The 12,615-nt window shown below is 48.4% G+C and overlaps 1 protein-coding gene across 1 annotated transcript in view; it reads left to right on the top strand.

Annotated features, from left to right (window-relative positions):
* TDP1 (tyrosyl-DNA phosphodiesterase 1) overlaps positions 1-12,615 on the top strand; it is a 934,974-nt gene that overhangs the window by 236,654 nt on the left and 685,705 nt on the right. The window contains exon 11 of the mRNA XM_078660064.1: positions 8,472-8,520. Within this exon, the coding sequence (XP_078516190.1) occupies positions 8,472-8,520 (49 nt within the window). The remainder of the gene's footprint in view (positions 1-8,471; positions 8,521-12,615) is intronic.

Raw genomic sequence — 12,615 nt, 5'->3', positions numbered from 1 at the left:
CTGCAAGGCCCTGAGGGTTGCAGGTTCCTCCGGGAAATTCGGGTAAACCTCCAGTACTGCCTGCCGGACGCAAATATACATAAATCTGAACATAAAGGGTCGATCGACGCCTTGTTGGGCTTCCTCAATAGTTTTGAAACGACCCCCAGCATACAGGTCACTCATACGGACAATACCGGCAGCCGAAAGCTCCTTCAAAGTAGCGGGCTCCCTCGCAGCCGAGATTCTGGGATGAGAAGCTATGGGTAGGAGAGGAGCATAGAGATATGGAAGCGGAACCCTAGCAGCTAGAGCTTTCCACGCCCAAGACGTACAACAGGTAGGGCAAATTTCCTGCCGAGGCCCACCCGAGCCGCCCGATAGGAGCATAGCTTGCACCGGGATAGGACGAACCACGTCTGTTTTAATCGCTACATGTGGCTGAAAACGCTGCGGGAAATGCCAGTAATGCGAAAGTGCGCTTGTGCACAAAGGTAGTATAAGCGAAAATCCGGGGCTTCAAAGCCTCCTCTGTCAAACGGTTGCACTAGGAGGTCCCAGCTGCATCTTGATTGCTTACCTCCCCATACAAATGAGAGTAGAGCTGACTGCAGCGTCTGAAAAAAAGCCAGATTCAGCCTGATGGGGACGTTGATGAAAAAATGCAGTAAATCAGGCAAGAACACCATTTTAACAACCGCGATCCTATCTGCCAGCGACAAAGGAAAACGTGCCCACCTCTCAGTTTGTTCCACTATACGCATAACAGCGCGCCCATGGTTCTCTGCGACCACCACCGCAGGGTCTCTATGGATCATCACCCCAAGATACTTTACTGGCTCTGCAGCCCATGACAGGGGGAAGTCCAAGTCAACCTCCTTCGTGCGCTCCATTAGAGGAAAAACCACGGACTTGGACCAGTTTATGCCCAAGCCAGAAAACCTTTCAAATTGGACATATTCCCTCAGGAGCGGGGATAGATAGTTTGAGGGCTCCCGGACGTACAGCAACATATCTTCCGCATACAGCGATACGATCAAGAGGCGCTGCCGGAATCTCAAGGCCGTAGCCGAATGTTTCTGACGAAGCTTGCACGCTAGTGGCTCTATTATCAAGGAGAAGAGTATCGGTGATAGGGGGCAACCCTGTCGGGTGCCCTTTCCAATCGGAAATAAGGGCGAGACCCTGCCATTAACCTTAACCCTGGCGACAGGACCACTGTAAAGAATCCGAATCCATTGGAGAAAGAAGGGGGGAAACCCCATTCAAGTCAGGACCGTGAAACTTGTAAGACCAATGCACAGAATCAAAGGCCTTAGCTGCGTCGAGTAACACAGCCACGGCCTGGAAGTCAGGTTCAAAATAATGCAGTGTGGAAAACTATGTACGTAAATTATGTGTAGTGGACCTCTCCATCATGAAACCAGACTGGTCCGGCAGGACCAGAAGGGGAACCAGGGGCTGAAGCCTAGTGGCGATCATTTTTGCTAAAATTTTTATGTCAATATTGATGATGGATAGCGGTCTGTACGATCCGCATTGATTAGGGGGTTTGTCTGGTTTCAGTAGTGTGACTAGCAAGGCCTCGCGAAGTGACGGCGGTAGGTGCCCATTATCATATGCCTCCGCAAATACCTCCAACAGCCGGGGAGCCAAAAGTGATGCAAATGTCTTATAAAATTCAATTGGCAGCCCGTCCGACCCGGCAGCCTTGCAGGTAGGTAATGCAATTATAGCGTCCCGCACATCTTCCTCCCCGAACGGCTGCACTAAATATTCACAATGCGCATTGGACAACCAGCCCAGTGCCACATCGTCCAGGTAATCATGTGTTGCCTCATCGGAAGGAGACTCCCGGGCAGCATAGAGATCAGTGTAGAACTTCAAAACAACCTCGCACAGGTCTTCAGCTGAGTGGTGTGCCTCACTTGCATCGTCAATGAGCTCATGTACGGGCTCCTGGCTTCGGGGCTCTCTCAGCTTCTGAGCAAGGGAGCGGCTCGGCCGTCCAACTTCCCCATAATATTGTGCTACCTGACGCCAAGAGCAGTGCCACAACTCCTGGTCTACAGTGTCATTATGCTCCGAGACAAGGTCTCGAATCTGAGCAAGCTTATCCGCCGATGGGTCAGCGCTGAAGGCTCGCTCCAAATCACTAATCTCCATAGCCAGTTTCCGGATCCGGCGTCTAATATCCCGCAGCGCGCCCGACTGAGCCCCTATGCATGCCCCCCTTATGGTGACCTTAAACGCCTCCCACAAGACTCCGGCGCTATCAAGCGTACCTTCATTCTCCGTGAAGTAATGCCCAATCTCTTCTTCTATAGTGTGTTTGAACACCGGGTCTTTCGATTCAGGCGGCTGGAGGCGCCAGGCAAACTGCGGGGCCCCATAGTCCGGCAATGTCAATTCCAGGAGCACTGGAGAATGGTCGGAAAGTGTCCTGGCCGCATGGCACACACTCTTGACCCAAGGATACACCCCCTCTGAAATCAACCAATAGTCAATGCGTGACCACGAGCCGCGCCCTGAAGACACACAGGAGCTTTCGCGCGCCTCCGGATGATGCAGTCGCCACACATCCTGCACATGTCCAGCATCTATCGGTCTCCACAGCAATTCAGAAGCATTCTTCTGTCGGGCTTCACTCACTCCCTGTCTATCCTTAAACGCATCCAAATACACATTGAAATCGCCACCCCAAATAATTTCAGCTCGGGGAAATCGCAGAATCCTGCGTCACATATCAGAGAAAAAAGCCGGATCATCACATTCGGCCCGTAAATGTTCACTAACAGCACACTCTCGCTTCCCAGTCTGCCATGCATTATCACACATCGTCCACAGTCATCCGATTCAGTCTGAATTTCAGTAAAGGGGACCCCCTTCTTCACTAATGTGAGTACACCTCTAGCAAACGATGAATAGGAGGAGGAAGCTCTCACACCAGCCCACCGGGCGCCAACATTCCGTACCGATGCAGAGGTCAAATGTTTTTCCTGAAGGAAAGCCACCTTCACATTCATTCTATCAAGTCCTGCAAACACCATCCTGATCTTCCGCGGGGAGTTCAGCCCACGCACATTCCAAGTGGCAAATTTGATGGAACTACCCATTATCCGGTGGTAGGCGCAATAAGTGGCGGACAATAGCACCAGTTCGATACGTTCTCAGAGCGCATCGGACATCCCAGATCCGAACTGTACACCTGGAGTGAACAACCAACAAACACCCCCCCAACCCATCCCATCCCACCCACCTCCCACTTCAGCACCCCAACCATGCCAAAGCCATCTCCAGTCCCAACCTAGCCCTCCCCCCCACCCACAACAGAGAGCAAAAGTCGGGGTACACCCATATGAAGGGGGCACAGATGTGCATAGCTCCCGCGTAGCAGGAGTTGACCGGGGAGACATTATAGCACATCCGGCGCCATATTAGTAGATGCCTTTATATCCAAGTATCCATGTTATAACTCAAGAGTCCCAAGCCCTAAAATAAACAACTCAGATCTAGGCAGGCATGAATCCCAAAGTAACTTTTTTTGCAGTAGATGGTATGGAAAAGGTGAAACATTCAAAGTCGCTAAGGTTCACCAGTGACAGCAAAGATATAACACTCCTGACATCTTAATCATATTCAGTGCCACTATGTCTGTAAAAGCCCACCCTTCATAAGACAAAGAGCAGAGCTACGTACAGGACGAATATGGAATGGGAACTTTCAATCATATTGTCGTGCACAGTGTCCAAAAGGTCTAGCTGTCTCTAGTGCAGTAGTCACATTACACACCAGGAAGAACCCTCAGCACTCAGTGTCTTCTAGCTCCTCCCCTCCCGTCGCCTCCGCAGAGGCCCGCTTCCTTCGCTTCAACTTTTTAGCATAATCCATAGCAGCCTTAGGCGAAGAGACAATCTTGTTATCCGAAGCAGCGCCAATACGCAGGCGGGCAGGATACAGCATTGCATAGGGGACTTCCTCCGTGCGCAAAAACTGTTTCACAGTGGCGAACTCCCTGCGCGCGGCCTGCACTGCAACAGTAAAATCCGGAAAAAAGGCAAGGGAGTTCCCCTGATGTTCTATTGTTCCCTTCTCTCGTGCCAGTCGCAAGATCTTGTCCCTGTCCCTATAGTTTAAAATCATAGCAATTATAGGACGAGGAGGGGTTCCTGGGCAGTGGGCGCGCTCCACAATAAACATAGGAGATAGGTGTTCCGTGCCAAAGATGTCTATGATGAGGCGTTCCATGTAGATCTCCATTTTTCCCACATTCGTGGATTCCGGCAGTCCCGTAACGCGGATGTTATTGCGTCGGGACCGCGCCTCCAAATCTTCGTTCTCCGCCTGTATGAGCGAGAGGTCCTTCTTCATATTTAGGGCCTTGCCTGTAACCGTGGACAAACCATCTTCTGCGGCAGAGACCCTCTGCTCCACCTCCCCCATGCGCACGCTTTGTTTTTCTAACTGCGAAGACATGTGGTCTAGTCTGTGGTTGACCGCAGTCATATCGCCCTCTATCGATTGCAAAGTCCGCTGCATGGCAACCAGTGTAGCCCCAAGAGTGGGGGGCCCATCCGACACCGCATCCACCTCAGAGTCCGAGGCAGGCTTTTGTGGGGTCTTAGTGACGCGCCAGGTTTCAAATGTGAGTTTAGGCTGTGTCCTATCAGACCGGCCCATGGTCCTAGATCGCAAAACGCCAGCCGGTGCAGGAACAGGGGCAAGGTGGGAGTCAGGTGGAGCAATATGGACCAGCCGGAACACGGGGCTTGACCTGGGCGCACCCTTCAGGGTCTCACAGTGAGGAGGTAGAATTAACGAGCGCCGAGGCCTCACCTCTCAATCAGACACCCACAGAGATGATGTCTGCAATACATACACCGCAGTGGCTCAATTGGGAGTGGAACAAGTTCACGAAGCTGCCTTCCACACACTGCTCATGAAGGAAAGTCCCCCCCTACCAGCCGGCACCTGTAGGGTGTGGCGATGCGCTATGACGGCCACCTTTTGTCCCCCAAAACTTCACACTATGGGGATCCACCAGTTATGTACCATGCAGCAACTGGCGTAGAGAAGCAGTGCCCACCACGACTACACCCAGGTATATATTGCCATAGCTAAGGCCACTGATCCACTGCTCAAATTGGAGGAAGTGCGGCAAGGAAGACAGATGCCGGAAGTCTTCACAGCTAATACAGTCGCAGCACACAATAGAGCAGCTCCGGGAGCTCCGCCGTCACCTCTGCACAAATGAGGCCTTGAACTATGGCAGCTTCCAGCGACAGAGAGGCCCAGATTACAGTAGGCCAGTCGAGTCGTCCACCCCAGCTCCCACAGGCCTTAGGCTCCACAACTGTCTCTGCCCCGCACCAGACCCAGCATGTAAGGCGCGGCCTAGCACCTGGCCCGATCCCATCTCCGCAGCCCGGGTCGAGTACAGGCCCACCCACTCACCGTGTCCAGCGCCGACGGGCGCTGTTATCCTGGGAGAGGTGTGGCGAGAACGCAGAGCCTCACAGCAGTGCAGCCATCTTGCTGTGCGCCCTCTAGCGCCCCCCTTAAACTGCCAATTTGACTTCGTAAAATAAACCTTTTGCCAGGCCTAAACCTTCCCCAATAATGCATGTATGTCAGCCCTAAGGAACACCTAAAACAGCCAGTAGGGCAGGGTGCAATATATTTAAAAAGTGGGACTAAGCGTTTCACATCCTCATAGTGAAAAGTTTCTACATTTGTTTTTCACTGCTCTAAGGCCTATATCTCCCATTGGATAACATTGGGTTACATTTAGTAAGTGCTAACTTTGATTGGGAGCAGGTAAAAATGTCATGTTTGGACTCAAATGAATTGCAATTTAAAATCTTTAATGGTGAAGTTGGATTTTAAATCACAATTCTGACAGTAACACCTTGAGAAAGTTTACATTTTCATTTCCTAACCATTTGGTGCCTGCTGCTTCAAGTAACTGTGATTTTCTCTGCTGTTGGCTTTTGTCCAGCCCGAACTGCCAAGCCATGCCTTCCCTGGACCGGATTCAAGCTTCCTAGGACCGGTTTCTGGCATTACAGCCGTCTTCAGCCAGGCTTGCTTGAATCCAGTGGCAAAGTGCGCAAGGGACTCACGTCTGAGCATACCCTGCCAACTTATGGCGAACAAAGCGGTACAAAAGGGGGTGGTGATGGACAGAGCATCTGAACCAATCAAACACTCGCACCCCGTCAACAGATCTGGGTTTAATCCATCACCGTCCATCATGCTCAGACGTGAGTCCCTTGCTCACTTTGCCACTGGATTCAAGCTAGCCCGGCTGAAGACGGCTGCAATGCCAGAAACCGGTCCTGGGAAGCTTGTTTCCGGTCCAGGGAAGGCATGGCTTGGCAGTTCGGGCTGGACTGTTCCCATGAGGCACAGGGTCAGACTGATTTGCATATGGCCATGTCTGAACTGGGGTGGCAGAGTGGGCTAAAGAACTGTGATGGATTAAACCCAGATCTGTTGACTGGGTGTGAGTGTTTGATTGGTTCAGATGCTCCGTCCATCACCACCCCCTTTTGTACCGCTTTGTTCGCCATAAGTTGGCAGGGTATGCTCAGACGTGAGTCCCTTGCTCACTTTGCCACTGGATTCAAGCAAGCCTGGCTGAAGACTGCTGTAATGCCAGAAACCGGTCCTAGGAAGCTTGTTTCCGGTCCAGGGAAGGCATGGCTTGGCAGTTCGGGCTGGACTGTTCCCATGAGGCACAGGGTCAGACTGATTTGCATATGGCATTGTCTGAACTGGGGTGGCAGAGTGGGACAAAGAACAGTGATGGATTAAACCCAGATCTGTTGACTGGGTGTGAGTGTTTGATTGGTTCAGATGCGCCGTCCATCACCACCCCCTTTTGTACCCCCAGATGACTGCCCTGCAGCTTTGGACCTGCCTTGCTCCCCAGAGGACTGCCCTGCTGCAGAAGCCATGTCCCCCAGAGGACTGCCCTGCTGCTTGAGCCTGCCTTGCTTCTTGAACCCAGGACTACCAGAGTGATTTTAAGGGCTAGTTGGCTGGCATCCTAAGTGAGCTGCAGGGACATAGCATGCTCCAGACACCTCGAACCGTGTACGTGGCCTCTGCTGAAGTGACTCCTAATTCCACCCCCGCAAGTGAGGCCCCAGAGTTGATGGATCTTTGGAAGTGGTGTTAGAGGTACTTCTCTTGCCTAACTCTAAAGTTGGGACTTAAAAATGTTTTTACCAAAAAGTGGCTGTAGAACCGACAAAAGACCAGGATATACCTGCCATCCGCTCTACCCAAGGTGCATCACCAGTTGGCCTGACTTCTATGTTCTTCTCCGCAGTAACAAATCCTGTTCTGCTTGAACTCAGAGCAACAGTTTCCGGCCTCATGGAGTCCTCTTCGGCTACAGCTTTTAGCTTCATCCCGCTGGAGGTTTTCGGCTCCCAAAACGTTGTCTGAGCCTGACGCCATCGTTGACAGCTTCACCAAGACTTTGTACAGCTGCTCCCAGAGCCGTCTGCTCCTCCTCTGACACAGCCTGCAGCTTGCCCTACTAAACTCAACCTTGTCCTGGATTTGCCTGTCAAAATTTCTATGAAGTCTGAATGTAAATTCACCTTGTGTATCATACCTGAGTTCCTTCCATCGCGGTCGGCCTTAACTTTTGACTTTGCCCAGATACCTGTGGTTCACGCTTTGAGCTTTTAGGTGATAGATTTCACTAAAATCTTTATCAATTCATATCTCCGGTTCTACTGATTGGATGTAATTCCTTGGTGTAATTTTACTTATTATAATGTATCCTAGTTTTCTAAATTGGTTTGGGATTTTTCTTGCCTTATGATTTCACTTTAATATTGTTTGTGTGCTGCATAAGTATTTAACACTGTCTGTAATCCACTGCTTTTGTGCTGAGCTACCAGAAGGTTAAGGAGAGGTGAATTTAGGGACTTTTGTAGTTTCCCCTGAGAAGGATTGTGGTTGTAGCTTGAATTGGGTTTTCACCCTGACTCCCTCCCCTCTCCCGCACCCCCCCACCCCCCAACCAAAATTCAATTTCTTACACAGTGCCAGAAGGTTCCTGGGTTACCTTGCATTGTGGAAACTCCTGACCAGGTAAGTACACTGCAGTTGTTTATGTAAGGTGTAGATTTTAAAAAACACTAGTGTATTCTGGCAGGGAATTCTGTAACCATATTGTCGACAAAATTAGCGGGTACTATGGACTGTATGCAGTCATTATTATAAATTCAGGACAATGGAAGTCGGACCAAATAATGAGACTAGTTGAATTAATTTTACATAATTGATGTTTATTCAATAGAGAAATATTATAGCACAAAAAAGGAAATGTGGAATTTGTGAATAATATTGGTAGCTTCACTAGACTCGGATATCTGGTCAAACTTTAGTAAATGTAAATTGCGGTTTTCTGGGAAAAGTGCACTTATGCAATGTGCATGATAATGAGGCTGTGGTTTATTCTGTCTTATTAGATTTATCCCTCTGTGAATAACGTCAGAACAAGTTTGGAAGGCTATCCAGGTAAGCTTGTCTGTTTATGCATGCGATATCTGTTGTATGTTCTTTGCCTGCATCTGAAATTGTATTATTTGAGCAACACAGTATCTGGTGGCGCCAAGTATTTTGTACTATGTTTCTGGGCCAGTACTTGCTTATTCTACTTGGTAAGACGGCACTTAAAAATGTGTAAATGTTTGGATGATTTGTATCTCTTTTCCACAAATAGCTAATATTACCAATGCATAACACAAGCTATCAGTACCACAGACCTACAATACAATCCACAGTGTGCCAACTAGTACAACAGGGTGTAAATGTTAAACAACCTCGGCTACAGGTCAACTAATAGATCATTTATAGCATAAAATGAACAAAGCAGCAAACAAAGACACCAGAAGATGACAATCAACCACAAAACACAGCACTGGGTGCAACACCTTAAAAACCTTAATGTACTAGCTGGAAGATTGAGGAATGTATTGAAATGCTCAATGAACCAATGCACACATCTGTCCACAAGAAAAGACTGCCCATAGCTGAACTTATACAATGAAACACACCATGCCGTATCTTCCATATCCCTACAGAAATCACATTAGAATCACAAACAGATGCCGCCACCATATGTGACAGTCCCCAAATGTAGGCATTCATGATTTGTTTGTCATACACCCTTGGCTTGCAGTGTAGCTTACCTTCACAGTACTTCAGTGTTCTAAATATCTCATGAAGTGACAAACATCAGGCAAATTCATTGGCACAGTTTTACATAGAAAGATGTGTCTCTCCAGCAGTACCACCTAATTCTTAGGCCAGATGCAGATGCTCAAGCCCATCCTGAATTTGTACCGACTAACCTTTACTTTGTGTATATCAATAACACATCCATTGTAGTCTTTAGGCCATCCTTGAAGCTTTGAGAATGAAGTGCCTGCCATAACTCTTGACAGAGTGATCGGTGTCTTTCACCATTTTTTCCCCCTATCTTACTTTCTTTTCCTCTTTCCGGCGCCCTTATTCTGCTCTAACTCCCAATCACCGGCCTACCCCCATGAATGAAGAATTCACCTCCCCAACACCCAAGTCAAGAGGGCTCCCTCTCGACCCCGGGTCTTTCCTCGCCCTTAAGCACACTGCACTTTCACCCGTCCATATATTTCCTCTAGACAGTTTCTATTCTTTACTTGATTGCATCTCCACTCTTGGGTTTACTGCTTAAAGGCCTGGGTCCTTACACACTCCAACATATGTGTCTCTGCTCAATCCCTTCTTGAGGTGGGAAGAAACTCTTAGACTAAGGGAGTCATATATTTCCAGTTGTATCGATCTTGGGGGAGGAGGGGGCGGGGGAAATCATCATAGGAGGGCTGTATTTTGAGTACCAAAAATGTTTGTTGTATGGCGGCTCTTTTTTCCTCAGTGAAACAACTTAAGGTGGACTCTACTCAAGGAGTATTCGTTGAGTTTAATAATATTTTTTTTAATTGTTTCATGCGCTTGAGTGGTATTTATAGCCATTTGGCTATTATCACTGAGAAGCTGACTTGTTTTGTACTGTGAGACATGTATTGAATAAAAATAAAGCTAAATGAAAATATCTCTCTGTCTTTTGCGTGTTTTAAACAGCAGCCCTGCCTTTGGAGATTTCTGCTATTACACTGTTATTATTATTTTCTCATTCATGATGCTCAAATCTGACATTTTAATGCTCAATTTTAGACTGATTGTTGTTCATCTTCCCACCTGTAAGCGTTGAATGATCTACCCCATCAAGCAAGCTTCTAACCCCATGAAACTTTTGACAAATACACTCACCACTATCCAAGGTTACAGTTGAATGTCACAGTGTACATGAGGCAACAGCACCAAACAGCGGTGCAGGAAATAAACTTCAACTATGGCTACAACTCCAGCCAAGCCATCGGCCAAAATGTGTACTGTCCCCTAAGGCAGCGGTTCCCAACCTGTGGAGCACGGACCCCCAGAGGTCCGTGACACATTCCCAGGGGGTAGGTCTTGAGGACGTACCCAAGCTTTCTGCAGAAGAGCTGTGATTCTTGTTGTACGATTCCATGTTTCTGTATGTGTCTGATGATTAGCGGTCCAACACCCTACCTACAGTGGTATGAGAGGTGCTTTAACCCCTTCGCCGCGGGGCTAATTCCCACGCGGTGCTGGGGGGAGGGGGCCGCGCACCGCACCACGGTGCTCGTGACGAGCCGAGCTCGTCACGCAGCACGGTGGCGCTGTGCTCATGATGAGCTGAGCTAGTCATGACCACGCCTGTTTCAATAGATTGCCCAGCACAGCAGGGGAATTATCCCCGCGTGGGCGTTCCGCGGAGGTCATGACGAGCTCAGCTTGTCATAAGCACAGCGCCACTGTGCCTCATGACGAGCTGAGCTCGTCATGAGCATGCAAGAGTTTCAAACTAATGAAATACATGGGACTGAGGGGCTATGGTGAGATGAGAGGCACTGTTGGAGGGTGATAGTGATGGAATCATTGAAGAGCCCCAACAAAGACTTTTGTATCCTGGTGCGCCGTATGGTCACCATTAACTATGCTTTAAAAGCTAATAAAATTGAATATATAATGACAAATGTATTGTAGATTGTGCCATTTTTTCCAAATTTTCTTGGGGGAAGAAAACCCTGAAGCCTCCCTTTGTAGTGGACAGGCTAGCTCGCTATGCACCGTACTGGGGCTGATCTGTCAAAACTTGCCAGGCCTGCCTTGGGTTCCCATTCCGCCCTGGCAGAAGCAGAATAGACAGCTATATCCATACATTTCAATAGACCTGATTCAGGTAGTCTCCCGCCTAAAATTGCCTCTGCTTCAATAGATGTGAATGTGGGAGATAGGTTCTACCCCCATAAAAAATTAAATCTCCCACTTTCCTCTTCCAAAATATTGGCATGTATGTGAATGCATTTATGTGAAAAAGCTTTCTCAGATCTTAGGTACCTAAAAAACAAATGCAGAAATCGCTTTGCAACTGTAGAATCTGACCTGAGGATTCAACATTACGTAATAAAACCAAACATTGAAAAGTTAGTCGCCAAGATGCTGCACCAAACTTCCCATTAATATTTTTCGATGTTTGCATATTTTTTCAATATCAAATAATAAAATAGTTAGTAATTCTAGTATTTGTATGATGTGTACTTGTTAATGTATTTTTTTCCGAATTACTGTTTTAATGTGAAATTTAAATCGTACAAATTGCTAGGGGGTGCCTGACTGCCAGTAGTGAGTCAGTGGGGGGGGGCCTCAGGAATCAAACTGTTGAAAACCACTGCCTTACAATCTTCCCTAGGCATCAGTCTGGATCTGGAATTTGTCAAGCATTACTCCTGTGCCGGTGGGTGGTAATGTTCTTTCCTTTCTGTGCCTGATAGCACTGATCCGTGACGAGCTACCCTTGGTTACTTTTAAAAAAACAAATTCTCAACTTTTATTCAAACATTGTCAAGAGATTTCTCTCCTGGTTTGACACGGTTACCAGTGGTTTCCAACCATGTGCTGCCTATCACAGGCAGATCCACACTTCTGTTGTCTGTGGTGCTTATTGAGGCACCATGACTCAAAGACTTGCAAGGACTGCCGCACATTGCACCCTAAGGCGCAGAGGGAGCATTCCCTCAAGCTCTTTGCCACTATATATTGGATGAACCCGCGACGTTCAAGATCCCGGTCATGTGGAAGGTCCATGGGCTGTTCGCAAAGCCAGACCTAGTGACTGACATCTTGTTCAAAGTTGTTGGCTAACGCCCACTGCAAGAAAAAATCAAAGAAGTTGAAGAGATCTTTGGCTTAGCCGTGCTGTCTAGATCTTCGGATGAGACGTGGGAGTGTCCGCACTCCAGGACTGCGCTTTGGCAGAGCGTGAGACAGGGCCCACTCCAAACTTTCCTGATTTTTCTGGAGCTGGAGTGACCCCACCAATCTGAAAAAATTCTATGAGGCCCTGCACCTCATATTCGGGTGGCCTGACCCTTGTGAAGAGCATTTAGACCCCATAGGTTCAGGAATGGCACCCACTGAATCCCTGTCAGCGGGTTCACGCTTGGCACCAGTTGGGCCGCTTAGATCCTCTAATGGATCTAAAGCACC

The sequence above is a fragment of the Lissotriton helveticus genome, chromosome 9 (genome assembly GCF_964261635.1).
Source record: "Lissotriton helveticus chromosome 9, aLisHel1.1, whole genome shotgun sequence".
In the NCBI taxonomy this organism is placed as follows: Eukaryota; Metazoa; Chordata; class Amphibia; order Caudata; family Salamandridae; genus Lissotriton; species Lissotriton helveticus.
Note: the sequence above shows the minus strand (reverse complement) of the source record. Positions and strands in the feature narration are given on the sequence as shown.